Source organism: Arachis hypogaea, chromosome 3 (assembly GCF_003086295.3).
Source record: "Arachis hypogaea cultivar Tifrunner chromosome 3, arahy.Tifrunner.gnm2.J5K5, whole genome shotgun sequence".
Taxonomy (NCBI): domain Eukaryota; kingdom Viridiplantae; phylum Streptophyta; class Magnoliopsida; order Fabales; family Fabaceae; genus Arachis; species Arachis hypogaea.
Window position 1 is genome coordinate 13,116,023 of NC_092038.1, and position 27,727 is coordinate 13,143,749.

Sequence of the window (27,727 nt, forward strand, 5' to 3'; positions counted from 1 at the left end):
AACAAGTTGGAATTTTGGAGTGTATATCATAATTAAGTTCTAAAATTGTATGAAGTTTGAAAAAAGTAAATGGACGGTCCTGATTCACTTTAAACTAAGCACATCAACGACTCTCTCCACGCTTCTTCTAAATCTCTTCTCCCAAACAGGTCCTCCTAGTTTGCAACTTTGCTCAGAGAAGAAACCTATCAAAATTCAAATTACGAAAATGGAGGGAAACGACCCCGTTCCACTTCCTCTCTGATCTGCTCCTATTCCAACCCCAAATTCTCAATTCCAAACCCTAATTCAATTCTCTTTTCTTCTTCTCTTCTGCTGTTGCTGCTATGGCGGAAAATCTAAGCCCGAACCCAACCATGGCCGGCCAGAAGCAGAGGCTTCCCATGGCCGCTCGCATCCAGTCCCCCACCAGCCCCTTCTTCTTGGGTTCCAATGATGACAAACTGGAACGCGCCCAGGCACGTGCTGCACGTGCGGCCGCCATCCGCCGCAAGAACGTCGCCGCCAACTTGAACTCCCAATCCTCCGACGCCAACTCCGACCCGTGCCTCAACAAGCAGCAGATCCTCGATTTGTTCAAGAACTGCATCAAGCTCGCCAGCGAAAATGTAAGACAGACAGAAAAAGAATAAGAAAAAGTTATACTAGTTGAACTGAATTGTGTTTTGATTTTTCTTCTTCCGAAAAAATGTTTCTTCGTTGCAGAAAATTAATCAGAAAAACACGTGGGAGTTGAATTTGATTGACCACATAACTGATATTATCAAGGCTGGAGAAGAAGATGGAGATGTGGAGACTAATTTTCAGAAGGTGCGTGTGTGCTTAATTCGTGCATACTCAGTTTTCCGATGTTGTTATAGCTAACTATTCGATTCAAAAAATTGTTATTACTGCGAAGAATATGTATGAGTAAGGTTATGTGTGCGCAAATGGGGCTAATTAGCGGCACATGTAACAATGGCTACAATAATCCATTAGGTATGTAGAGTTTGTCAATGTTTATATATCATATCTCAGTTTAATCATTTATAAAGTTTGTTATATTGCAATGATGCCACTAAAAGTAATTCCAAATCTATATGCAATGAGGATTGGTTCACTCTGCTTCTAGATTCTGCAGAACTTGTCCTTGTTTATGAATTGCACTGATGAACTACGGCAGTGATTGTACAACAATTTGGCAGCAATGGTTCTAAAATCTTAGTTATGCATGTGTAGTCTGTGTATATTCATTTTGAGTTTGTTTGTGCAGGCAAGCTGCACTCTTGAGGCTGGAGTCAAAATTTATTCGTTAAGGGTTGATTCAGTGCATTCTGAGGCATATAAAGTACTTGGCGGGATGAATAGAGCTGGCCAAGAAGCTGAGCAAGGTTTCAATTATCACCCTCTCTCTTCAAGCTTCAATTCTACTATTTCTGTTCTCCTCTTTCCTTCTTTGGCTTATGTAGTCAGTTACTGAGTTTACTTTGCGGGTGGGGTCTTTGGGGATTGCTCCTCTTAATCATTGTTTAGCAAGTGCTATAATTTCTAACTAACTATTGATTTTCTAATATTTTGTTCTGTATCGGTTATAAGGTTAAATTCATGTTGTCAGATGCAGATGCTACAGTGGAGGGTGATAACACTGAAAATGGAAAAGAAAGAAGCTGGAAAGAGACAGACAAAAAGGTAAATAATCTTTGGATCTCTGGACTTGTCTGGTTAATCATTATTTGAATAGTTGTAACAGTAGTTTGCTCATGCAGTTATCACCTTTGTCAACATTGGAATCATCTTTTGAGGCTCTTAACGTGAAGAAGTTTGATGGTGATTTCTAATCCCTTTTTATGGTCCATGTTTTGTTTGAAGTGTGTCCTGGGTTCTGATTGTGCTGAAAATGCATATGTTTTTGCAGCTGCATTTGTTGTGGATCCCCTCTACCGTCAGACAACGGCAAAATTTGATGAAGGTGGAGCCAAGGGTCTTTTAATGAATAATCTTGGTGTATATGGTGGATGTAGGGTGCTCTTTGATTCACTAGAGGTGCCTGCAAAATGCATGACAAGTAAAAATCAACATGATATATCAGATACTATCGATCTTTCTTTTGCCAAGGGTGAGTTACTTTTTGAATGATCTGGTGAAACTGCTGTTAATTACATCTAAATACATTCAACATAGCTGATGATAAGTTGGTGACTGACTTTTTGTAATAGATTGTGTTGAGCACATGGTGCTGGAAGTACGTATGAAGGATGAAATTTCTCCAACTCTCAGGACTATAGTGAACCAATTTGATGAAAGTAACAGAAGGCCCACCGATTTTCAATTTCATGGCCAAAATACAGCTGAAGAGATGGAGGTGCCTTTTGACTGTGAAATGAGGGCTGACACAGAAGAGCATGAGAACTGCATGGCCTGGAGTGATGATCATGATGAGCCAACAGTTGCTGATTTGGGATCTAATGATTTCGTATCCAATGATGCTGATCCAAGTTTTCCTGATTACCCTCAGGTTTCTTATGTTTTTCAGCCCTATTAATCTCTAATCATTGATTGCCTTGGATGAATTTTAAAAGTTTGCTATTGATATTTAGTATGGATGGACATATTTAAATAAATTCAAAATATTGTAGGAAAATGGGCTATTTTCTTCTCAAGACCCTGATACGGACGACAGATTTGGTAATGTCGATAGTTTCCTATTTTTGAGTCTGGGTTTTAGTTCAAAACAAAATGCATGGGCAGGCCCTGATCATTGGAAATATAAAAAATCTAAAGGTGCGTTTGAAGGCCAGCAACAACCTCTAATAATGCTTGTGTCTCTAAGTTTCAGATTTTCAGTATGGTAATTTCCTTAGTATCTGTTTTGTAGTCTCAGAGGTTCATCCTCCTTCTGAAAATGGATCAGCCCTAAAGACTAGGGCGCCAAGGAGTAAGAAACAGAAAGAAATTGATTTAGATTTCACAGTTTTCCTTGAGAAGGAAATGTTAGATATATTTAATCCTCCCAAGAATCCCAAAACATTGCTGCTCCCCGAGAGCAGAATCCCTTGCAATACAAAACTTCCGGAGGACTGCCACTACCAGCCAGAGGATCTTGTTAAATTATTTCTTCTGCCTGATGTGAAGGTAGTTTCTTCAAGATAGAAATTATTTCCAAAGTTCTTTTTCTGGAGTAATATTTATTTAAATCTCTGATAAGTTCTATTATTTTTCTAGTGTCTCGGGAGGAGGGCAAAAAGGCTCTCAGGTACAATGCTGTGCTATTGCTAATTTATGACTACCATAATTTCTATCTTCAGTATCATATTATGTTTGGATTGTCAATACATGCTTGGATATTTTTATCTTTCTCCTGATTTTATTTCAAATTCCATGCGTGTGTAGATGAATCTAGAGAACAATGCAATAATGAGTCATTCCCTTCCTGGGATAATGGAAGTTTTTGTGGTGGTGAGCCTGGTGATTATGAAGGTGATGTTCATAGTGACATAGAGGACTCTGACACTCTTGTTAGTCAGCCTCGTCAGGTGAGTTAGGAACTTTTGTTGAATATTTATGCACTAGTTATTGATATGAGACCATTTCATATATTATCATAGATGTTGATGAAGGTGTAATGGCGTTTGTCGACGCATGTACTACTCATCATTAGTCTTTAATCAAAATCATTGCAGTTAGAAGCATATGCTCATTATGAATAATACAGGTAAATAAAATTGAAGTCCAGTACGACAAAACTTCCAAGCAAGTTAATGTTCAGGAACTGAAAATTACTCTTTGGAACCATGTTCAAGAATCTGCTAACCTGTCTTTTGAGGTATGCTAATATTTCTACTCCATCACTTAAAATTCTTCCTCGCACAATGAGTTTGCTTCCTGATTTATGTTGCTATTTTGCACTGCTAACGGTACATATTTGCTTCACTATTCTATAGTTCAGTAGATAATGAATGTAGTTTCTTTCTGTCTTTGCTGTTGAGTAATTTCTAATTTTTGCATTGACATGATTTTTTTTAACCCTTTCTACATTGCATAGGGTAAAAAAGAAACAGTATCTTTCAGAAGTGTATTGGCCAACTTTCCTAGCGACTGCAATGCTGCTGCAACTATCAGTGACATCTCTCCCCATTTGTGCTTCATATGTTTGTTGCATCTGGCAAATGAGAAAGGATTGAGCATTCAAGGCTACCCCAGCTTGGATGATCTAGCCATATGCATTCCAAATATTTAGATTCTTCTTTTTTCACCCACTTTCCCTTGATTTGGGAATTAGAACATAGTCTGGTAGGTGACTCTTACAATTTCTATGCACTGTGCTTTGTCAGATAGATATTTTGAAGAATCTGCATTTCATTGTTTCCTCTTATTTAGATTCTTCTTTTTTCACCCACTTTCCCTTGATTTGGGAATTAGAACATAGTCTGGTAGGTGACTCTTACAATTTCTATGCACTGTGCTTTGTCAGATAGATATTTTGAAGAATCTGCATTTCATTGTTTCCTCTTTTATTCTCCAAAGCTTTTATTCTTCAGAAATTGCTTTCGTTTCCCCCATGTTCATAGACATCACATCATGGTGATGAACTTTCTCATTCAACTTTGGATGATAGTTAACAGTTTAACAGATAAATATTGTATTATAGAGAACGATTAAGTTGTTCAAAATTTCTCATTTCTGCTTTGAATCTTCAGGTGGGGAGTTTACATGTTAACCACGTTCAATGAAGCATTGAAGTTGCAAGTTTGCTTTTGCCTTGAATCTTGGCTGTGCAAATACTAGTTTGGTTACGGTGGTTTAATTCTGACCTTTGATGATGTTTAAATCTCCATTCATGCTCATTGTATTATTATATTATTTGCTTTCATGAGCATTGCCAGTGGTTGTGCAAATACGCCATTCATTCATGGATGTATGAATGGTTGTAATTGCCGCTAAATGCTACATTGTCTATAGAGTGGTTCGCTCTATGGTGTAGATTGAGATTTGAGAATCTGTTAGTATTATTGAATATCATTATTGAAAATATAGAAAGATTATTATTCTATCGAATAAATGACCATTTGTACCCATGAGAGATGAAAACGCTGACATTTGTACCCATGAAAGCTCAAAACTAATCTTGTACCCATGATAAATGCTGTCCGTCTGACAAAAGTGTCCTAGCTTGAATCTGAGCTTGGTTCGTGGGTTTCCGAACCTACGTGGCACTCCCACCCCCTAAAGCTCCCAGCAGCATCAGACAAGCCAAAATTTTCAACCAGCAGCATGAATCAAAACAGCAAAATTTTCAAACAGCAGCATGAATCAAAACAAACCTAAATCCATTATCCAACTCAAATTATTTAACAACCTAAGCAACTAACATGCATTTCTAACTAACCAAATTAAGCAAAATGAACTAAAAGCAATACAATGAAAGAAACATAACTCAACAAATGAAAATGGGAACCTGGGAAGCAGATAATGAACAGGTGAAGGGAAGATGATGGCTGAATTGGCTGGGGCAGAAGCAGCGGCCTGGTAGTGGCACTGCTTCAATTGCAGCAGCGGAGAGTGAACCCAGCCATGAAACAGGGGAAAACGGAGGGGATGGAAGACACATGGGCTGCACCCTGTTCTGGTCGTTCCATGGGAGAACCGGAAACGGGGTTGGAATCGCAACGGTGCTAGGCTGGTTTGCGATGGTGAGACGGGATGACAGAGAAGGAAGAAGAAAGGGGGAAAGGGGCTCATCGTCGGTGTCGCTGTGGCTCGTCGACGGCGCGGCGGTTCGGCCAGTGTGAGAGAGGGAGGAGAAGGTGGCCGGTTCGTTGGTGTGGCTGAGTAAGACAGAGAACACGCAAAGGGGAGAAAAAGGAAGAGGGTTGCAGTGGCTCGTAAAGGCCGATGGTGATGGTTGGCGGAGCTAGGGTTCAGACAGGGGAGTGGTGACGGGTTGGAACGCCGTAAGGACGCTGCGGAGAAGGTTGGTTGTCGCGGCTGTTTGGTGGCAGACGAGAGGAGACCCAAGAATGGAGAAGGTGGCCATGGGCTGCACCCTGTTCTGGTCATTCCATGGGAGAACCGGAAACGGGGTTGGAATCGCAACGGTGCTAGGCTGGTTTGCGATGGTGAGACGGGATGACAGAGAAGGAAGAAGAAAGGGGGAAAGGGGCTCATCGTCGGTGTCGCTGTGGCTCGTCGACGGCGCGGCAGTTCGGCCAGTGTGAGAGAGGGAGGAGAAGGTGGCCGGTTCGTTGGTGTGGCTGAGTAAGACAGAGAACACGCAAAGGGGAGAAAAAGGAAGAGGGTTGCAGTGGCTCGTAAAGGCCGATGGTGATGGTTGGTGGAGCTAGGGTTCAGACAGGGGAGTGGTGACGGGTTGGAACGCCGTAAGGACGCTGCGGAGAAGGTTGGTTGTCGCGGCTGTTTGGTGGCAAACGAGAGGAGACCCAAGAATGGAGAAGGTGGCCACTGCCGCTCTGGGCTTTGGTGGAGAGGAGGAGCTGGCGCTGTAGTTTCTGGGCTCAACGGAGGTGAGAAGAGGGGAAGAAGAAGAGAAAGGGGCGCGGCGGTGTGGGTTGTCGCCGGAGGTTGTGGTGAAGGGAGGTGGCTGTGGCGGTGCTGAGGTGGTGGTGAAAGATTGGCTCAGATATGGCTTTGCCGGGGGGGGGGAGTGGAAGTGCCACGTAGGTTCGGAAACCCACGAACCAAGCTCAGCCCAAGCCAAGGCACTTTTGTCAGACGGATAGCATCTATCACGAGTACAAGATTAGTTTCGAGCTTTCATGGGTACAAATGTCAGCATTTTCATCTCTCATGGGTACAAATGGTCATTTATTTTTATTCTCTCCTTATGTTCTGTTAGTATTTACTTTTACTTAAGTATATTAAATTAAGAATAAAGTATGTTTTTTTTTTCTTTTAACATTTGCGATTTTTTTCAAAAATATTCCCAATGTTTAATTTCATTCAATTTTGTTACTAATGTTTTTTATTTGTTCAAAATTATCTCTGAAAATTTTTAATTGTCTCTAATGTCTTACATGAAATCAACATCTAGAATTAATTTTGACACAAATCGAAAATGTTAGAAATAAAATTAAATGCAACTAAACGTTAAGAATAAATTAAAAAAAAAAAAGATCGCAAACGATAGAGACAAAAAATTTACTTTGCCCTTAAATTAAAAAACTTTTCTACTACTGAAAATAGAATATAAAACCCATAAGCTTTCATACTGGAGAAGTGTTTTCAAATCAATAAAGATGACATAGACGCGGAAATTATTTATATTTTTCTTTGCCAATCAAGAATTTTTCCTATCCACAAAAGAACAAAACAAATCAACGATTGCCCGCGTTCTCTTTATCAATATCACAACTCACAACACATGATCGAAAATCCATCTTAAACTTTCAAAGAAAATAGTGAACCACAGCTAAATTCTATAATGTTTCTCCTCTAATAATATATTATTATTACAGAAAAATTCAACAATATTTCGCCATTAGTAATATATAAAACTCCAGATGAGACATGTAAATCTTACATATTAGTATTACCACTAAAATCAGAATTATGTTGAACCTGCTTAAACAAAAAATTTTAGATGTAACATTAGCATTATCTTGCACAGTTGCATGTGGAAGCAATACCCAAAATGGGCGTTAAAGTTACAAACATCATTTGTTTTTATACACTTAATCTTCCATGAACAAATTTGTTTCTGTTACCAACACTTTAAACTCAGTTTCTTTGAGAAGTGTAACGCAATGCCTATTCTCTAAGCAGTTTAGTTTGTACATTTCCTTGAGACTTGGCAGCCCCTTCTTTCCACCCTTTCTGCCGTGCTCTAAGTTCCCACAATGCAGTCAGCTTCTTCTGAGCTACCAAGGTTAACTCCGCTTTCTCCCTCGCCTCCTCGCACGTCTCCATCCCTGAATTGCACTTGTCTGCTTCCTTTTGATACGAAGATGCGATCTTCTTCGCCTCGAGGAGTGCCATGTCAGCATGCTGCTGTTGTTCCAAAGCTTGGTTCTCCCTTAGCTTTAGTTCTTCTGACAATAGTTCGCCAAAATTCTTTTCGGTGTCTCCACTCACCTCCGGATCAGGCTTTGCACAATCTGTGTAACAATAAGGAAAAATGCAGATGAAGCTCAAATGAACGTTTTGGTTCTTTAGCTTTGATATCATTTTCTAGCAGAAGCTTATCATCATTGAAGTTTCTAGAGGGCAACAGCCAACAAAAACATGACACAACATATAATCCAAGCAAGTTTACTATAAATTAAGAATGCTAGAACATTGTAATTAGTTTAACATATGAGTACAGATTGGCATAAAACAAAATTATAAGGAAAAATTATATGTTCTGAAGTGACATTAGATTTTTTTCATCATAAAAGTAGATTCAGTTGATGAAAAAACAACAAACTTCCTAAATTCTTAAAGTAAGTCAACATTCAACAATGATAGCTTCAGCTCCTACCATCATACAAATCGGCATTATATAGAGAAGTTAACAAAATGGTTTAATTAATTGATTCGATGTAGTTCATCCAGAGAACAGAAACCAACCTCCAAATGAAGTGTTACTCAGACCTACAAAATCACATAGAAAGAAACATAATTAGTTACATGCCAAATGTGCAGTTGAACAAAGACAAGGTAGCAGCAAACTATAATAAAACCAAAAAGATATTTAATTGGAACTGTATTTACTACCAGAGACCAAAATAATTTGCCAATTTATCAGCATCATCATATGACAGATTGAAGTCAAGTAACAATGTCTTTCTGTCAAATTACTCATACTGGAGTAAGAAAAGAAAATCAATCCAACCCAGATCCAAAAAGTTCATTGATTGTGATCCAAACCCCATAATCCAATGACCCAATTAAGAAAAGCACAAACTTTTAACAAGATCATAAGATGGATAATCAGGAACACACGTGAAATGAGATCTGAAAAAGCAAGCACCTTGTGGAATTGAAAGTATGGGTTCGGAAGAACAATCACAGAGACAAGGAGCACAAGAAGGAGAAGAAGAAGAAGAAGAGTGGTTGACATCAAGCAATCCTTCCATTAAGTGCCAGTAAAGAGGGGGACCCACTATGTACCCTGCTATGCACAGTGCCACAACCCCTAAAGCAATCTTCAATATAACCCCCGTGTTGTTCGTAGCCATCTTTCTCTCTCTAGAGAGAGAAACAAACGATGATTGTGGTGTGGTAGTAGTATTTACTATTTAGGTGTCGGCAATTGGCAAGTGTTAGAAAGAGTAAAGAGGTTTGCGCTGCACTTGACTGGAAAGAGAAACCTGTCTTCATCTAATTTAAGGATTCTGTTAAGACTTAAGACAATGCAAATGATCAAGTGATATCTCAGATCGATATATCTAATTTCACGCGGTTTCACCGCGACTCCACCATTATTTACTTCTTTATCTTATGGAATTTCATTGCATTAAACACGAGTAAAAGAATTGTTCGAATTTAGGATCGCAAATCAACAACAAACTCTTAAATAAAATTTTAATCTATAATAAAAATTTTAATTTATCAAATTAAAAATATATCGTAAAAATTTTAAAAATAATTAAAAGAATTTAATTTTATTTATTACTGAATAAAACAGTTATATATATATATATTAACAAAAATAAAAAAATCCGTATCCACAACCTCTAAATGATTATGAAAAGATGATGTCATTTGAGTTATAACTCATTGACATATATATATAGTTAATTGTATAATATTTTATTAATAAAATAAATATTTTTTATATTATGTTTTAGATCTGATCTCTACGTCTTTCTTCGAAACGGTCATCAAACCTGATAATTTTAAAGTTGAGCCATTCTCACAACCCAAATACCAATCAATAACTTTTAATATCCTGATCCAACATTCAAATTCAAATTCATTTCTTATCTTAACTAAATAAAGATAAGATAAGATAACTATCACAAGTTATATAAAGAGGAGTCAAAGGCCCCACAGGTACTCACTCATTTCTCACACACAGACACACCTCTTAGATCCAGTCGCGTCGAAATGTCTTTACAGGTACCATCCCCGCTGCTTCAGAGCTCAAATCGCGCCATCATCAAGACCTGCAAATTTCCGATCTCTTACTCAACTTGTACGGATGACCCCCTGTACATTGGCAACGTCTGTGAAAACTTGCAGAATTTGGTGGCATGGCAGACGAATGCGGGGAGCAGCTTTCAAGCCACAATGACCACCCAAACTCACTAGAGCATGAATTGCAGAATGACGACAATCCCCACCTCACGAGAGGATAGCCAGTGTCACCCACGCCAAACCAAATTACAATCATAAAAAAAAATCACCGCGAGAAAGAAACCACAACTCTAACAAAAGTAGAACACTCGAGGGTTTAAGAGAGCAAGCGAATTGGATCACCTAAGAGCTCCAAGATCGGATGCAGACCTTGGAGGATCGGATCACCTCTAAGGAACACTACTAACCGAAACACATGAGTGAAGCGATCTCCCGGATCGTATCACGAAAAGATCAAAGAAAAGAGAGATCGCTAAACCGACATCACGGTAGGCGCCGAAGCAGCAGTAGATTGTGAGAATTTGAGCACCAAAGAGATTCCAAACAAAGAAGGAATAAACCCGTGAAAATGGGAGCCACCCTATTCACCGAAAAAGTCCTAAAGGTCAAGCTGCCAAAGGGTTTCGACAAACCAATTGACATGAAATACGACGACACTTAACGACCTTCGAAGCCAAGATGAACCTAGAGGGAGCAGCCGACGCAGTCCGGTGTAGACCCTTCCTGATAAAATTGGTTGGACCGACCATCAAGTAGTTCAACGCTCTCTCAAACAGTTTGATATTCTGCTTTGACAACGTCTCCAAGAAATTCATGATGCAATTCACCACACGGATTGCGAAAGAAAAACACCCGATCAGCCTGTTCGGAGTCACACAAAGACAAGATGAACTCACAAGAAAATACCTTGATAGGGTCCACGGTGAGTGCTTAACAGCCAATGGAATCATAGAGTTCGCGGCCAGTCTCTACCTAACCAACAAACTAATGAACAAGGACTTTAGGAAGCACCTCACAAACAACCTGATCTAGACGATGCAACAAATTCAGATCGTGGCAAGAGAATACATAAACGATGAAGAGGTAAGTAAGGTCGTAGCAGCCAATAAATGATACCACAGCAACACTGCCCGCATGAAACAATCCACAAACTAAAGAATCCGTAAAGTAATGATATCGGCCCCCTTCCAGGGAGGGAAAGTTAACCCCCAATTGGGAAGGACCCAACCAAATTGGTAAACTTTCTTTTTTTTTTTATGTTCTTTCTACTTTGTTTTAAGGGTACTCTTTCCTACCCAAAAACAACGAGAGATTTTAATCAGCCCTAGCTTGTTCAAGTTTCAATAAAGCAAGTTATCAATTTACAAAACATCATTTTCTCTTTTACGTTCATACCAACACAACAAATGGTACGAACAAAATAGCCACTTTGGAGACTGATCATCTCTGAAGCTAACAAAACGGATATCCAAATAAGTAAATGGCTATCCGAGGGATCGATTATCCTGATGCCAACAAAACAGATATCCAAATAAGTAAATAGCTACCCGAGAATCGATCACCCCGAGACTAACAAAACGGATATCTAAATAAGCAAATGGCTACCCGGGGATCGATCACCCCAAGGCCAATAGAATGGATTTCCAAATAACAAAACGGATATCAAAATAAGTAAACAGCTACTCGGAAATCGATCATCCCAAGGCCAACAAAACAGATATCCAAATAAACTAAATAAGCAAAGTATTGAAATCGACCCACCTAAAGGCCTAAAATAAGTTCACAATAACGGCCCAAAAAGGCCACACAAAACAAGCATGAGCTAACGGTCTTCCAACTCGTGAAAAGCTGAACTCACCAACATCCCGCCAATCGGCGCAGAATGATGTCACCCCCTTTCCAAGCCCCTCACGGCATCCCGATAATAGAAAACCAAACTCATCAACAAAAGCGGCGTTAAGGTATAAACTAATGACTTTCCAACTCGCGGAAAGCATAACTCACCAACATCCCGCCAATTGGCACAGGATGACATTACGTCCTTTCAGGCCCCTCACAATCTTCCGAACTACGGAGAACTGGGATCTCCAACAACTCAACATTGAGACCAAGCAAGCATGTTCTCATACTCTGGGAACAACTATTCCGGACTTGATCTTCGGGTCCTTCTTCGGAATGGTCACCGAACCTGGCAATTCCAATATTGGGCGATCCTCACTGTCCAAAGACGGATAATAATTTCCAATATCATGACTTAACATTCAAATTTAAATCTATTCCTTATCTTAGTTAAACAAAGATAAGATAAGATAATTACCACAATCTATATAAAAGGGAGGCAGAGGTCCCTTATGTACTCACTCATTTCTCACACACACCCCTTTTAGATTCATTCTGATTTGAGTATCGAAATGTCTTTGTAGATACTACCGCATCGCTTCAGAGTTCAGATCGTGCCAATATCAAGATCCGCAAATTTCTAATCTCTTACTCAACTCAACCCATATGGATAACCTCTTGTACATATTAATAGTATAAATAATTCTTTAGAAAATTTGATATAATAATATGATTATGTAAAATGTTTTGTAACGTTAATATATTAAAAATAAACTCTAAATAAGAATATGAAAATTTCTTTCTCTTTAATGTTTTTTAAGGTATTTAGGCGTGAGACTCTTACACATTTAAAAATTAATGATTAATCTCTAATTTTGTATTGATGACGATAAGAAATGGTCAAAATAGTTTTTCAAAAGTAATTATGTTTGTAGTTTATCTAAACATTTTTCTGTTTTAAAAAATATATATTTAAGATAAAAAATGGGTTTAAAAATATTAAGATCGCTCAATATTTGTTTAAAAATTAGAAAGATAAACACTAATTTGCAAGCAGTGTATTATAACAAGGATAGTTCTCTTAACTGAGATTCAAACCACTATTTCATTACATGTAATAAACAATCCTGTAAAAGAAGACAAATCATCAATAGATAACAATGATACATCATTGATTTGTAAACTTAAAAAAAATAAAAAAAAACAATATTTATATGTATGATGAATAACCATTCCAGACCATAAAATTAACCACTAATGGTCTGTGTCTGTGTACATAGACTCACAAAAAGAAATGCCAGTGTTGCTGACTTGAAAATTGTGGAAAATGGAATTCCATATTTGCCCCTTCTAAATATCCCTCTCAAAAATGGCCAATAGCAAAGAATCAAATACAAACTACATAACATGTCGCATACTGATCCATACCCATTATTCTTATTATTATTCCCACTCCTTGATCCCACTAATCCAATAATTTTGATGACCATTGCTGCCAATTGCATTAGCAAAATAGTAGTTCCTGGAACAAAAACTGAGGATTCATCAAATGTGAAGGTACCAGCATCATCATTAATGTTATTATCTAAGCAATCTTCACCATCATCACTAGAGAAATTTTGATCTTTCCTTGTAATGTCAAAGACAGTGTTGGATATTCTTAGAAGCTTAAGAATCAGGGCAAGAAATCCACTGAACCTAGCATTCATGATGTATATTCTTGACATTCTTTGATTGTTCCACCACTCTTGGATTGATAGCTTTGTTGCCAAGTACTCTAATATTGTATGTAGCATATAAATTACAACAAGAGTAATAGGAATTGATAGGGCTGGTCCCTGGATAGAAAAGAACACACATAAAAATTTCATTTATGCAACAATAATAAATTAATAATGCATTAGTGTAAATGGACAAATATTAAATAAAATGTTTTTTTTTCGCTCTAAAAGATTTTAGTAGTCTTCTGTGGCATCCCAATGTTAAATTCTATTACTTTTGTATTAGTATCAAAAAGATGTTCTAGAGACTAATGCTAGAAAATGAAACTTTTCTTCTTTTTTTTTTTTTTGAATTAAACTTCAAGTTTGTTAAGATTTTATGTTTGTTAGCATATTGATTGATTGTTAAGGTGTCTAGAGAAAAGTATAATAATTTTTTTGTAATTGAATACTAGTATTGTTATGAATTTATTATAGAATTTGGATCTTTTAAAATGAGAATTTCATTTTAAAATATAAGGTTAAGTAAAATAATTTTACTATTTCATCAAAGGAATTAAGAATGAAAATTTTTTCCATTTTATACGTTCTAAAACTGGAAATAATTATTTGTAATTGGAATGTAAAGTAAAAATATCATCTAAAATGAAAATTCTGGTGTAAATAATTCTTTTTTAAAGTTATAAGAGTCTTCACTTAATATAGAATAACTAACTGATAAAAAGAAGACATAAGACATTAAGACTGCATTTGTTTATGGGGACAGGACATTGAGATAGGGACACAGAGACATAAAATTATATTTGACAGATGAAATATGGACAGAAATATTGTGTTTATCCTGTTAGAAATGACACAAAAACACTAAAAAAGAATACAACTTCTTTTTTATTTTTTCTTTCATTATTTTTCTTAATTTTTTATTATTATATTTTTCTTCTCAAATGTTTTGAATGAAAAAAATGAGAATAAATTAGATTTTTATAATTTATCCTAATTTATCACTAAACAGAATACAAGAATATAAAATTTTGTATCTCTATTCATTATGTCTTATTTTTAGTATCTTATCTTATGGCGACAGTCTAAAAAAATAATTATTTTTTTGGACTTGCCGAAGAAATCATTAAATGAATGAATGTAGCCTGTTTTTTATTTTTTTTTGGTCAGCAATGTAGCTTTTTAGGTTTTGGTAAACAAGAGGTGACTAGGCCCCAAAGAAAAACAAAACTGAGTTACACATGTAGCTTGTTAATTAATGCATACCTGAGGCATGAAGTTGGAGTTGGTGAGGATGCAATAGGTAAGGAGACAAACATAGGAGGCTTCAAAAATTGGTTGGAAGCCCCAATTCATAATCCACATATAAGCCAAGAATTGCCTAAAATGTAATTTGCCAAAAATGGTGCAAACAAGTGGACTATACTTCTTATTAAAGAAGATCTCAATCATTCCAGTGGCCCATCTTTTCTGTTGGCCCATTGATGTTGGAAGCCCAATTGGTGCACAGCCTGTGAATGCAATTGGCTCTGGTGTGCAGAATTCAGATCTCCAACCCTTTTTATGGATTGACAGTCCAGTTAGAACATCTTCTGTTATTGATCCATATTTCCAACCAATCTGAAAAAGTTTTAAGGTTTTTGAAAATCAGAGCAATTACTAAATTGATAGAACTAAATCTTTAAAGGTTTGGTTCAACTGAAATTGAATTAGATTAAATTAGATATAATAAAATAATACATATTAAAAATAAATATTTTTTTAAATTGGTTTTCAATAATAATTGGACTAATTTACTAGTTTTTGAGTAATTTTAGTTGATTCTTTGCAATTAATTTTTTTTCCTAAGACAGATGGATCTAATAACTAGTTTCTATTGAACCAATTGGAGAGAAAAAAAAAATAACAATACTTTCTGGGTATTGGTGCCCATCTATCCACGTTATTTTGCAATAGAAAGTCTTTTTTCCCCAAAGAAATCACTTCTACCATAATATGATTCATACAGCATATCCTAAATTGTAAAAGCAATCATTTGTTCTTAGTTGTTAGTTGATGTCATTTTTTTAAAAAAAAAAGTTGTTTATATAGAAGTGACAAGGAAAAAGTATTGCAAAGTTGTTGAATTCGAAGAAGATTAAAACTAATAAAAAAAAGATAAAAATCATAAAATAAACTAATAAATTATTTTAGCTTTAAAATTACGTCAATGTCTTATTTTAATTTTGTTATAAAAATATCTTAAATGATATTATGTAAATTAAATCAATTAGATTCGATTTATAATCTTTCAATGTAAATCGAATTAATTGAATTCAATTTAGCATGTATATGGTATAACTAATACAATATACATATATAAATCGAATTTAGAATAACACATATATAGTAAATTGAATGAGCTTGATTCTATTTACTATTTGTAACAAATTATTTATATTTACTACTTTTAAGTATATTAATTTTAAAATATAAATGTCATTAAAAAATATCTTCCATTTAAATTCAAATAAAATATAAAAAAAATAAAACGAATAAAATTTATGCTTTGATGATTGTATGCTATAAAAAATCTAAGTTTAAGTTAGGCATAAATTTTATACTTAATTTTACAAATTAAATAATAATTTAATCAGTATAGTATTTTAATTATTGTTCAAATTGCATATTGTTATTTCTGACTCTATAAAAATTCAAATGTTAACTCTTATGCCACTTTAAAGAATTATATTTTATATTAATTTTTTTAACATCAAAAGTTTCGGTAATAATTTTTTAGATACTAATAAGTTAAAAGATAATTTTTAATGAATATTTAGAAATCGTTTATTGTTCCGTTTTAAATTCAAAAGTTTATAAAAATGTAGATTTTTTTGAACTAAAATACAAAAATTGAATTTCTATTCTTTATTCGTTTTGATTTTTTTTATATTTTATTTGAATCTAAATGAAAATATTTTTTTATTGACATTTATATTTTAAAATTAATATAGAATAAATAAACAATAATCTGCTATAAGTAGTAAATCGAATCAAATTGATTCAATTTACTACTGAACAACACATGTATTAAATTGAATTAAGTTAATTCGATTTACTATTGAACAATATATATATTAAGTCGAATCGGCTAGATTCGATTTAATATTAATATAACATATTATAAATCAAATCTATATATGTTATATTAGTAATAAATTAAATCTAATTATTTTTATTTACATTAAAAGAGTATAAATTGAATCTAATTGATTTGATTTACATAAAAAAAATTGAAGACGTTTTCGTAACAAAAATTAAAATAAAACATTGATATAATTTAAGACTAAAATAGTTTATTAGGATGTTTTACTCTTAAAAAAAATTACCAAAGTTCCGACGAAGTTCAAATGCATATATGTAATTTCCTTTTCAAACAAAGAGTTTAACACTACAAGGTACAACAAATAAAAAAAAAACCAACAAAAAAAGTCAAAATTAGGGGTGTATATAGTCTTATCTAATTCGAAGATCTAACCCAATTCTGAATATTTTAGAGGTTAATTTGGTGTGATTTCATCGGGTTTAAATCGGAAAAAAGGTCTTAAAAAACAATTTGGTCATTATTTTGGGTCGGGTCCGGGTCAAAGCGCCCGGCTTCACCGATCCATGTACATCCTAAGAAAGCTAAAAAAGATATATATATGTTTTAAATTAATTTTAATATTATGTTATATTAATTTTAAACTTATTGAATTATCAAAAACTTTTAAGCTTATTGTTTCATTTTTAATCACATTTGTTGAATTAAAAATAGATCAAAGAAGCATTAAATTAGAATTTATGAACTTCAAGTTTAAATATAGATATCAACTTTTCGGTAACAAATTTTTTTTTATAAATAATTTTTTTATAAATTATTGTTATAATTTTAAAGACCCAATTTTTATCCGATTTTGACTCAGTATAATTGTGGTCCGAAAATATTTAAATTTTATCGGGTATAAAATTAAATTAGAATCTAAAAAATAAACTTAATATATATTTACAATCATATCTAAATTAGAACAAACTCAATTTTACTCGATTCATAAATACTCTTAGTCAAAATACATCTTCAACTTCTTGGTTATGTTGATCTTATCATTAGTAACTATTGGAATCAACACAACTCCACTCTTTCTATAGATATATAATTTAACATGTATTTTATATATGGAATTGATTTGCAGAACGTAAATATGAAACTACTAACCTGATCTCCCCAGCCAGTGGCATATTCATATCCACAGCTAGCAACTTGATTTGCTGACTCAAGTGATTTGGAAATATTGATATCATGATTAGGGGAATATGTTCTTCCTTCCAAAACATCAGCAGCTGATTTCACAAGCTCTTCTGAAGCACCAAATTCTTGTTTTAGCTTCTTCTCTGACATGTTTCCTGAAAATTAAGTTATTAGAAGCTAATTAAGGTGTTTAAAAAACAATAATCCCAGTGATATGAAAGGAAAAATCTTAACAATAATTGCGTTTATTAGTGCTCGAAAATAGTTGATTTGAAAGGAAAAATCTTAATTTCTATTTTGCAAATTGATAGAATTTTATTTTATTTAAATATGCGTCCTAATTTATTGCAATTACAATACATACTATTGCGGTAATAGCCGCAACTGCTTTATTACAGTAGTAGTATGGTTCACAATTTAGTTTTCTGTATAAATTATTAATATAACGAGTTTATAAATTTTTCTTAAAATAAAGTATATTTTTTATTTTGTGGTATTTGTAATGTTTTTAAAAAGTATTTCTAATGTTTAATATTTGTTTTAATATTTTTTATATTAAAATTATTCTTAAATGTTAACTCTATATAAGATATTAGAGATACAATTAAAAATATCAAAAAATAATTTTAACATAATTGAATATATTAGAAATATGTAAAAATAAAATTCTAGAATAAAAAAATTTAAAAAGAATAAAATAAAAAATTAATTATCATTAAATATATTTTTTATTTTATTATTTTACCAACTTCTGTTTAGAAGAATTTGGACCAAAATATATACAGTCTGAATGGCTAAATTTGATATTCTAAACAAATTTTACTTATTATTCCAAAATCAATTCTAGAAGATAATAATTGATGACTTTGATATGCTTCACGATTCACGTGTTGACCTAGAAGCAAGGCCATATCAACATCAATAGAAAGTGACAAAAGGACCTTTTTGGAACACCATAATTCCATAAATTAAATAACTTTTTCTGATCATTAATGAAACTAATAATTTTATAGTCACGATTTTAAGGAATGGTAACCATAGAGAATATAGTCACAGCCAAAATTATGACCATAAATTGTCCTATAGTCACGGTTAAAAATCGTGGCCTAAAATATTAAAAATTAAAAATTATAACCGTGACCATAAAAATCGTGACCACAGGTAAAAAAACTGTGACTATAAGCTTTTGGTCACGATTAGAGGTGGCAAACAGGCCTAAATCCGCCGGGCCGACCGGCGTAGCCCGTAAAAAAAACAGGCTGGACTGGAAAATTGAGACCACCAAATAGTAAAATCTCGCCTAATCCGCACCGCTTAAACTGCGGGCTTTGGCGGGGCGGGGCGGACTTCCCCGCTAAGTTTAGTATTTTTTTGGCAAGGGGTATTTTTACAATTTTTTTTGCCAAAACCCAACTTCCCCTAACCCAACTTACAAGAGAATGAAGATGAAAATTGAGTGTTTTGGATTATGTTTATTTTGTTTAAGAGACAATATTTATAATTATGTTTTGGATTATGTTTATTTTGCTTTGGGAACAATATTTATAATTACAAAGACTTTAATGTTTGTGAATATAAAAATTATAATTTATTTATATTTTTAGAGATTATAATAGTTAAAAGTAAAAAACAGAAGACATTTTTTTATACCTTTATATATATACTTTTATAGTTAAAAATATAAAAAAAAGAGAGAATATTCTAGCGGGGCGGGGCGGGGCGGGACGGGGCGGACTTCTCCACTTGCCACCCCTAACCACGATGGAATAGGCCACGGTAAAAAACTGTGACCATAGATCTAAAATCGTAACGATAGATCTATGGTCACCTTTTTCACTAGCTATGGTCACAGTAACACAGTTTAGACATTTTTTTGTAGTTTATTTTTTATTTAAATTATTTTTTTATAGTAATTTTTAAATATTTAAAATTTTTTAACTTTTATACTTTTAAATTTAAAAATAATTATTTAACATATTTTAGCAATTAGAATATCTTTTAGGAATAAACACCAATTAGCGATAAGTGAGTACCTTTTTCTGCTTCATCTGGCGAAAGACCATAGATAACTTTTCTTCTATGGAAGCAGTTTGTTCCTCCATAAAAAGGTCCTTGAAGCCCTGCTAATCCACTTGCCACGTACTGCACCATTTAAATGCATGGAAGGGAAAAATTTAATGATTATAAAAGTACTTAATTATATTATATTAGTTATTACACTCACCTTAAAGAGAACCACCATTTGATTTCCAAGAGGATCATTCTTCAATTTACCATAAAATTGTTGGGGACACTGAACAAATGCAACTTCTTTTTGCCCCTTAGGATCAAGCAAAACACACATCGCATGTAATGCAATCTTTGCATTGTTTACAAACATGTCACAGTCCACGTTCAGAATAATAGGAGCATTTGTCATCAAACCGGACACTTTTGTCTGAAAAATTAAAACAATTAAGAAGCACTTTAATATACTGTATCTCTTAATTAAAATAATTAACTAAGTTCCAAAGCTGAAGATGGAAATGAAATGAAACAATGCTAATTACCAAAGCATTCATGGCACCCGCTTTGTAATGATGTGGATGCTTTGGCTTTTTCTCTCTTGATATGTAGATCAAATGTGGCAACCCTTCTGAATGCTTTTCCTTATTCTCCCATATGATCTTGTATATTCATATTGTAACTAACAATGTTAATTTTATTATTTTAACACATTACAAGAAAAATAGATTAATACTACCATTCTCAATGAACTTTTAAGATAATGATGAATTATATTTACCTTTGTTTTTCTAAAAAAATTGCAAATTAATCCCTGATAATCAAATTCTTATAATTTATCATTAATTTTGTTCTAAAATATAACTATTGAAGAGTTATGTTGTCTCAAGTTGAGTTGAAATAATTCGAGACGTGGTTCAAATTCATCTAGAAAATACACGGTGCCAACATTATTATTTGTTTAGTTTTAAAACTATTAGCTAGTTCATCATACACACACTTACGTACATATATACGAGTTAACATAATAAGTTATAATTAAATTAAAGTTAAGTTGAGTTAACATGATATATCGAATACTAACTCTAACTAAAAAATAGACTGATAGGCATTTTGTGTGTAAAATTGACTTTTATACGAAATTACTCAATAGTTTTACTTAAGTAGTCCGGTATAAGAAAATTTCTTTTTTCATATAATATATTATATGAATTTAATTTTATATAAAATAATTTTGTATATATTTTCTGTTAGAAACCAGAATTAATAGGAACAAAATAACACAATTATAATTTATGGACGAGAAAGATGAAACTAAATAAGAATATAGACAATAGTAAAAATAATATGACAATGCAAAGAAATTACATATATATGAGATTTTACTATTTTTTTTCTCTAAGTTTCACTCACTAATTTTATGCAAAAATATGATATACATTAGTAAATGCCTTAATCTTTATATATAATATTTTGTGGAGGTGCATTTAATTTAGTTTATAAGTTGATTAAATTGTGCACAAATTGCACAAGTGTGTAACAGAGTCTTTATTTTTCACGTTTATCTTTATCAAGTTGTAATATCAACTTATATAACAACTCATTCTTCGACTAAGTCAAAGATTGCAACTAAGCTAATTTATCTTTAAGTTACAAATTTTGATTAGAAGTTTGACTATGCAAGTTAAACAATTTACAAGTAGTTTTATGAATCTCCTAACTTGATAAGAATCGTTTGCATCATACTTGATTTTAAGACAAAGTTTAAGTTTTATATTGTTCTTTAATTTTCTTAAAATTTTATTATGCTTCACTTGTATCACTTGTGATATCTAATCATTTTTATTAGTTTCAAACTAAAAGAAGAATTTTATTTTTTTTTTCACATTCTCAATTAAATAATATCATATTATAATAAAAAAATTGTATTTAATATTAACTGACATAAATAATCCTCTAAATAAATAAATATAATTAACACTTTATTTGGATGTAGAAAAAAAATAAAAAAATAAAAAAGTAGAGTTATTTGTATTATATTTAGATGAATAGAAAATAGATGAAGAAAATAGAAAATTTTTTTTTTGTTTGGATGAAAAAAAGTGAAAAAAAATCATAATAATATACAATTACATTAATATTCTTATCATAAAATAAAATATAAATATTTTTATTTATTCATGTTTGATTATATTTTATAAATATTATAAAATATTATAATTTTATATATTTGATTTAAATTATTTATTTAATATATATAATATTTAAATATAAATTTTTATTATAATAATATATTAAAGTTAATTTATATTAATAATTATTAATAATAATATAATTAAAAATAATATTAAAAATATAAAAAATATATTTTTTTTATTTTTTTACTTGTAATGAAAAGAAATTTTTTTTTAATGAGATTCACATAATTTTTTTTTTTATTTTTTGATAATTAAACAAAAAATATTATTTTTTATTTATTTTTTTCTACTTATTTTTTCTCCAATTAAATGTAGAATAAATATTGTACAATACAAAATATTTTATACTGTGAATACATCAAAATTAGTCGATATGACATACTGTATAAAACTTTCTATTTTGGTGGATAATTGAGATATACACGCACCTTGATTATGGTGGGATGATTATCCCTTTGGGTGTTTAAGAAAACTGCAAAATCTCCATCAAGTCGGCAAGATGGAATTGATGTTCGGCAAGCTTCTTCTATTCTGCGGCTAAGATTATCATACATGTCCTGACAAAACACAACACATTATTATTTGTCTGCGGTCAGAATGGTCAGATAAGTGATAAATCTGACCCTCTGCACATATAAACATAAATCGCATGTGTTACCATGGTCTACAAGACTTCAACACATGTACATACGGTTACACATGTTCTACAACACATGCACATACGCCTAATCTTGTTTCCTACTTTTGTCCTTATATGTGGCCACCATTGACATACCCAAAATTTTTTATAATAAGAGTAAAAATATACTAAAATAAATTTTATTAAATATTAATATATTTATAATTTAAAAACACACAAAATATTTATAATTTAAAACTAAAATTATATATATACATTAGATAAAAAGAATAAAATACTTAAATAAATTAAGGAGCCACAAATATTATTTAATAACCCTAAAATAAAAAACGTTACGTAAATATTTCTATATATATTTATATAATTGAATTGATTTAATTCGAATTATACATTCTGGCACTAAATCGAATCAATTTGAATCAAATTAGTAAGATTATTGATAAATCTAAGTTATTTGATTCAAATTACCAATGGTTGATATTCGAAATATAGTCTATGAGTAGTAAATCGAATCTAATATTGAACAACGCATATATAGTAAATTGAATTAGCTTAATTCGATTTAGTACTGATACAGATTATGTTTTAAAGTTAATATTTAATAGTAGTAAATGTCAATAATCTGTATTAGTACTAAATCGAATTAAGCTGATTCGATTTATTATATATGGGTTGTTTAATAATAAATCGAATCAACTAGATTTGATTTATATATATGCTGTATTAATAGTAAATCGAATCTATATATTTATTCGATTTACTACTCATGGGCTATATTTCGAATATCAATCATTGGTAATTCGAATCAAATAACTTTGATTTACTAATAACCCTACTAATTCGACTCAAACTGATTTGCTTTAGTACCAGAACGTACAATTTGAATTAAATCAATTCATTTACATAGATATATGCATGGAGACATCTACATAACGTTTTTCATTTTGGAACTATTGAATAATATTGGTGGCTTCTTGATTTATTTAGGTGTTTTATCCCAAAAATTAATAATTTTATTTATAATAATTATGTATAAAAATTAAGGTGAATGTTATGATACTTAAAAAGTAGTGCTTATTAAAAAAGTTAAAAATTAATATTTAATTTAAAAGATATAAAAATAAATAATTTTTAAAAAATTAAAACTTATTACAAAAAATAAATTAGACAAAATTTAGACACCAACTCATAAGTACCATAGAATTGGCCAAAAATTAAAATAAGGAATACGAATAAAAATTTAATTAAAAAGTTTAATTAATTGCAGATAATATCAGTTAATTTTTTAAATTATTTTATTTATTTTAAATTTTAAATTTTATTTTTCTAAAAAATTAAAATTTCTATAATTAAAAAAGAAAAATTAATTAATATTGAATAACTAAAAGCCAATTTTTTATTATTTAATAGATAGATAATATTTTTTTTCTTATTTCAACCAAATTATTTAATAGTTTATAATTTTATTTTCATATAAAAATATTTTTATATATAGAAGTATTATATATATTCCAAAATTTAATTCATGCATGGGATGAAAATTATTTACACTGAATTAGAGTTTTAATTAAAAAATTCAATTTTTTTCAATATTCTAAAATTATTTTTTTAATTTTAAATTTTAAATCTTAAATAATAAATTTTTAACACTAAATATTAATTCTAATTTAAATTTCTGAAAAATAAAAGATAAAAAAATAATTTTACAATAAAAATTTGAGTAACTAACTATATTTGGTGTGAGCATAATATACCTTCATCCTTAGGCATTCTTGTTTGAATTGTTGTGTTGATAAGTCATGATCATAAGAAGCCACATGAGAGAAGTATTTAAATGGAGCTCTAACTTGGACATTAAATTTCTTACAGAAAGGAACCCAGTGTTTGGCAAATTTAGAAGCTTCTTGAAGAGCGTAGAAGGTGAGAGGGGAACACGCATCATCTGAAACATAACATGCTAGCTTGTCACTTGGGTATTCCATTGCCAACAATGACAAAACTGTGTTCACTGTCATTATCGGCGGTTCTAGCACCGGATCTGCTGTTGTCACAAACAAATCAACCGCCGGAAGCTCTTGCAATTGCAACCTACAATATTTATCATTTTAATTAACTTAATTTTATATTTAATAAATAAAATGGTAATTTATTGGGTAATTAGTGTCTAAATAATTTAATTCATTAGTAATAATAATAGAATTTAATTAAAGAATATCCTAAGAAATATTAATTAAGAGATAAAAATCATTTTTTCACTTCATTAAAAAATTTCTTTAAAATATATGTTAGGAAGACTCGTATGTATATATATTATCGAGAAATTTTAAATTAAGCATTTTGATTTTTAATAAAATTTTGGGTAAAACACTAAACTAATTTTGTTTTGGTCTTTAAGGTTTAAAGTATCCTATTTGAATTTAAAAAGTTTCATTTAGTTTCAATAATGTAATCCTAAAATTAAATAATTAACGAAATATCCTACATAACAGCAGTACAAGAATAAAGTCGATAATCTGAAAAATAAGTACAAATTTCAAAGACACAAAATCAACCGTGAATGTATCAATACATTTATTTATTATTCTCCTTAGTTATATAAAAATATTTTATTTAAATTGTAAGAAAAATAATAAATAAATATATTAATACATCTATCCGCAGTTGATTTTGTGTCTTGGAGCTTGTACTTATTCTCTATATTATCGATTTTATTCTTGTACTACTATCATGTAAGATATTTCATTAATTATTTAACTTTGACCTCACACTAGGACTATATTGAAACTAAATAAAACTTTTTTAGATTTAAATATGACACTTTAAACTTTGAGGATCACAATCACGTCTAACGTACTTTACCTTAAAATTTTATTCACTAAATTTTTAAAAAATTTTATCGAATAAATTGGTCCTTTTGTCAGTTTTAATTAAATTTTTGTTATAAAATAATTAAATCTAGAAAAAACTACTCAAATTAGTCTTTATTTAAAGTAAAAAAAAATTAATTTATTTGATAAAAATAATTTTTTAGAAGATTTATAATGAATAAAAATTTATTAAGATCCAAAGTCGGATTTAAAATTCTTTAAATACTAAACATTTTGTTCTATATTAATAAATCTATAAAATGGTAGAAGCTCTTGCACAGCTAGATGGAACCGAGGGAAAAAGATGGCTCGGTTCATCTAATTCCATAGATGAAGTGTACGTATCTGATCGAGTTCGGTTCAAATCAATATATGAAACATATATAATAATTTTATTTTATTAATAGAAAGAAGAAAGAGTAAAAACCAAACACATACACATGCACTATCAACAAGCATGCAAGCAACCAACAATACAATACAGTGCAACATAACTTTATTATTAATAAATGAGTGATAGTAATAGAGTAATGTTATACGGTAACTACTCACGCACAAAGAGTTATTTTCGTATAAAGATAATAAACGAAAATTCTTAAATAATAATTTAATTAAATATATTAAATTATTTAATAATTTTTAGTTATTATTATGTTAGATGTACAGTCAAATTAGCTAATAAAATTAATTATTAATATACAATATATATTAAAATATAAAATATGCACAATAATAAATTAAATTTTAAATATTTATATATAAATACATAATAATTAATTTTAATATGCAGAAAGATTTTGTTGTCTCATCTATTGTATGTCTGAGGATAAAAACAATTTTAATTTGTAGTATCTCATATTATATATACCACCTTTGTGTATACAAATCTTGTATATCTTCCGTTTTTAATATTCAAAATTATTAATAAAAAGTAAAACGAGATATAAAATTTGTCTTTGATACCATTAAAAGATGTATAAAATTTAGTAATGATCGATGCATAATAGTATTGAAAACAACCATATATATATAGAGCTACTGTTTTAACTAGATATATAGAAGTAAAACCTTTGCAAGAGGCGTTCTGGATATGTTTTAATAGTAGCAGGATTCCACTGTGTGGTGATGGTGAAAATCCAACCTAAGGTAAACCATGATTCGCATATCAAAACAACAAGCCAATGGAAACGGTAGTTGTTGACCAAAGAGATAACTCGGTCGCCAAGTAGAAGTAGTAGCAGGATTAAGATCAAGACATCTATTACTCTTTTGAAATTGTATTTGAACCTATGTTTTTCATAGAAGGGAAGAGATGTTTGGTTTGCCATTGATTCAACCTAATAAGGTGATGAGAGAAAAACTTATGTTTCTATTGATAGAGTGCTATATAATATAGCTGAATTGCTTAGTTTAAAAGGGCTATGATATATATATGCCTTATTTTATAGGAGAAAAATGAGTGGTATACGCCTCTAGGAATTAGCTTATCAAACAAATAATATAGTACAAAACATAACTTTTAATTAATAAAATTTACTGTTCATTTTAAAAATTTTAAGAGTAGAAGTTTTTGGAGAAATCTTCATAATTGAAAAATATATTTAATTTGTATTTTAAGAATATTCATAATTATATATATTGGTTTTATAATTTTTTAATTATAACTAATTTTTCATATTTAGATTTATTGTTAATTTATTATATTTTATTTGAATTTAGATTAAATTTTCATAAATGAATCTATTCTGCATATATAATAAAAAGACAAATATTATGAGAAAAATATAAATTTTAAATATACAAAAAATTAAGTGATTAAAGGGCAAGTTATTAATTAAATTTTTTGGATATCAAAATTATTAGAATATAATTTTTTAATATTGTAGACGTATTTACAACATTTACATATTTATAGAAATCATTACAGAGTGTAATTGTGTAAAATACATATGCAATATTAAAAATTATATTTTAATAATTTTGATATCTAAACAATTTAATTAAGTAACTTGTCCTGATTATAATAGTGATTATTTTTAATATATATTAAAATTTTTTAATAAATTTAAAAAATATGTAAGAAAATAAATATTTTTCTTACCAAAAAAATAAATTAAAGCAATATAACATTCCCC

At 31.0% G+C, this 27,727-nt stretch overlaps 3 protein-coding genes across 5 annotated transcripts; 1 reads left to right on the top strand and 2 right to left on the bottom strand.

The window, feature by feature from the left end:
• Positions 1 to 157: 157 nt before the first annotated feature.
• LOC112789571 (condensin complex subunit 2) lies at positions 158 to 5,054 on the top strand. Of its 2 annotated transcripts, none has more exons than XM_025831523.3 (14): positions 158 to 608; positions 706 to 810; positions 1,253 to 1,370; positions 1,595 to 1,668; positions 1,746 to 1,806; positions 1,895 to 2,095; positions 2,196 to 2,494; positions 2,616 to 2,760; positions 2,855 to 3,111; positions 3,202 to 3,232; positions 3,370 to 3,512; positions 3,692 to 3,802; positions 4,022 to 4,269; positions 4,677 to 5,054. In XM_025831523.3, exons 1-13 carry the CDS (start codon positions 327 to 329, stop codon positions 4,214 to 4,216), a joined length of 2,022 nt encoding a protein of 673 aa, XP_025687308.1. In that variant the 5' UTR covers positions 158 to 326; the 3' UTR covers positions 4,217 to 4,269; positions 4,677 to 5,054. The 2 variants fall into 2 exon arrangements, with proteins under 2 accessions (XP_025687308.1, XP_025687309.1); XM_025831524.3 differs by having other exon boundaries at positions 186 to 608; positions 1,601 to 1,668.
• A 2,504-nt stretch (positions 5,055 to 7,558) lies between these two features.
• Positions 7,559 to 9,458, bottom strand: LOC112789572 (uncharacterized). Of its 2 annotated transcripts, XM_025831525.3 has the most exons (3): positions 8,948 to 9,430; positions 8,545 to 8,568; positions 7,559 to 8,090 (listed from the first exon to the last, which is right to left on the bottom strand). In XM_025831525.3, exons 1-3 carry the CDS (start codon positions 9,153 to 9,155, stop codon positions 7,744 to 7,746), a joined length of 579 nt encoding a protein of 192 aa, XP_025687310.1. In that variant the 5' UTR covers positions 9,156 to 9,430; the 3' UTR covers positions 7,559 to 7,743. The 2 variants fall into 2 exon arrangements, with proteins under 2 accessions (XP_025687310.1, XP_072088507.1); XM_072232406.1 differs by lacking the exon at positions 8,545 to 8,568 and having other exon boundaries at positions 8,920 to 9,458.
• A 3,498-nt stretch (positions 9,459 to 12,956) lies between these two features.
• On the bottom strand, positions 12,957 to 27,084 carry LOC112789573 (cellulose synthase-like protein B4). The gene is made up of 9 exons (XM_025831526.3): positions 26,661 to 27,084; positions 24,480 to 24,813; positions 22,514 to 22,642; positions 20,433 to 20,549; positions 20,108 to 20,320; positions 19,917 to 20,025; positions 17,851 to 18,038; positions 14,883 to 15,236; positions 12,957 to 13,733 (listed from the first exon to the last, which is right to left on the bottom strand). The coding sequence occupies exons 1-9, from the start codon at positions 26,918 to 26,920 to the stop codon at positions 13,143 to 13,145; spliced, it is 2,295 nt and encodes a 764-aa protein (XP_025687311.1). The 5' UTR covers positions 26,921 to 27,084; the 3' UTR covers positions 12,957 to 13,142.
• Between the last annotated feature and the right edge of the window lie 643 nt (positions 27,085 to 27,727).

Excerpts from the sequence above, each read along its gene's own strand:
- LOC112789571 (XM_025831523.3), top strand. The coding sequence starts at position 327 with ATGGCGGAAAATCTAAGCCCGAACCCAACCATGGCCGGCCAGAAGCAG. Across the intron at positions 609-705 it reads TCAAGCTCGCCAGCGAAAAT|AAAATTAATCAGAAAAACAC; the intron begins GTAAGACAGACA and ends TCTTCGTTGCAG. Across the intron at positions 2,495-2,615 it reads GTTTTCCTGATTACCCTCAG|GAAAATGGGCTATTTTCTTC; the intron begins GTTTCTTATGTT and ends AAAATATTGTAG.
- LOC112789573 (XM_025831526.3), bottom strand. The coding sequence starts at position 26,920 with ATGGCAAACCAAACATCTCTTCCCTTCTATGAAAAACATAGGTTCAAA. Across the intron at positions 22,643-24,479 it reads AAGAATGCCTAAGGATGAAG|GACATGTATGATAATCTTAG; the intron begins GTATATTATGCT and ends GTGTTTTGTCAG. Across the intron at positions 20,026-20,107 it reads AAATGGTGGTTCTCTTTAAG|TACGTGGCAAGTGGATTAGC; the intron begins GTGAGTGTAATA and ends TAAATGGTGCAG.
- LOC112789572 (XM_025831525.3), bottom strand. The coding sequence starts at position 9,155 with ATGGCTACGAACAACACGGGGGTTATATTGAAGATTGCTTTAGGGGTT. Across the intron at positions 8,569-8,947 it reads CATACTTTCAATTCCACAAG|GTCTGAGTAACACTTCATTT; the intron begins GTGCTTGCTTTT and ends GTGATTTTGTAG. Across the intron at positions 8,091-8,544 it reads GAGTAACACTTCATTTGGAG|ATTGTGCAAAGCCTGATCCG; the intron begins GTTGGTTTCTGT and ends ATTGTTACACAG.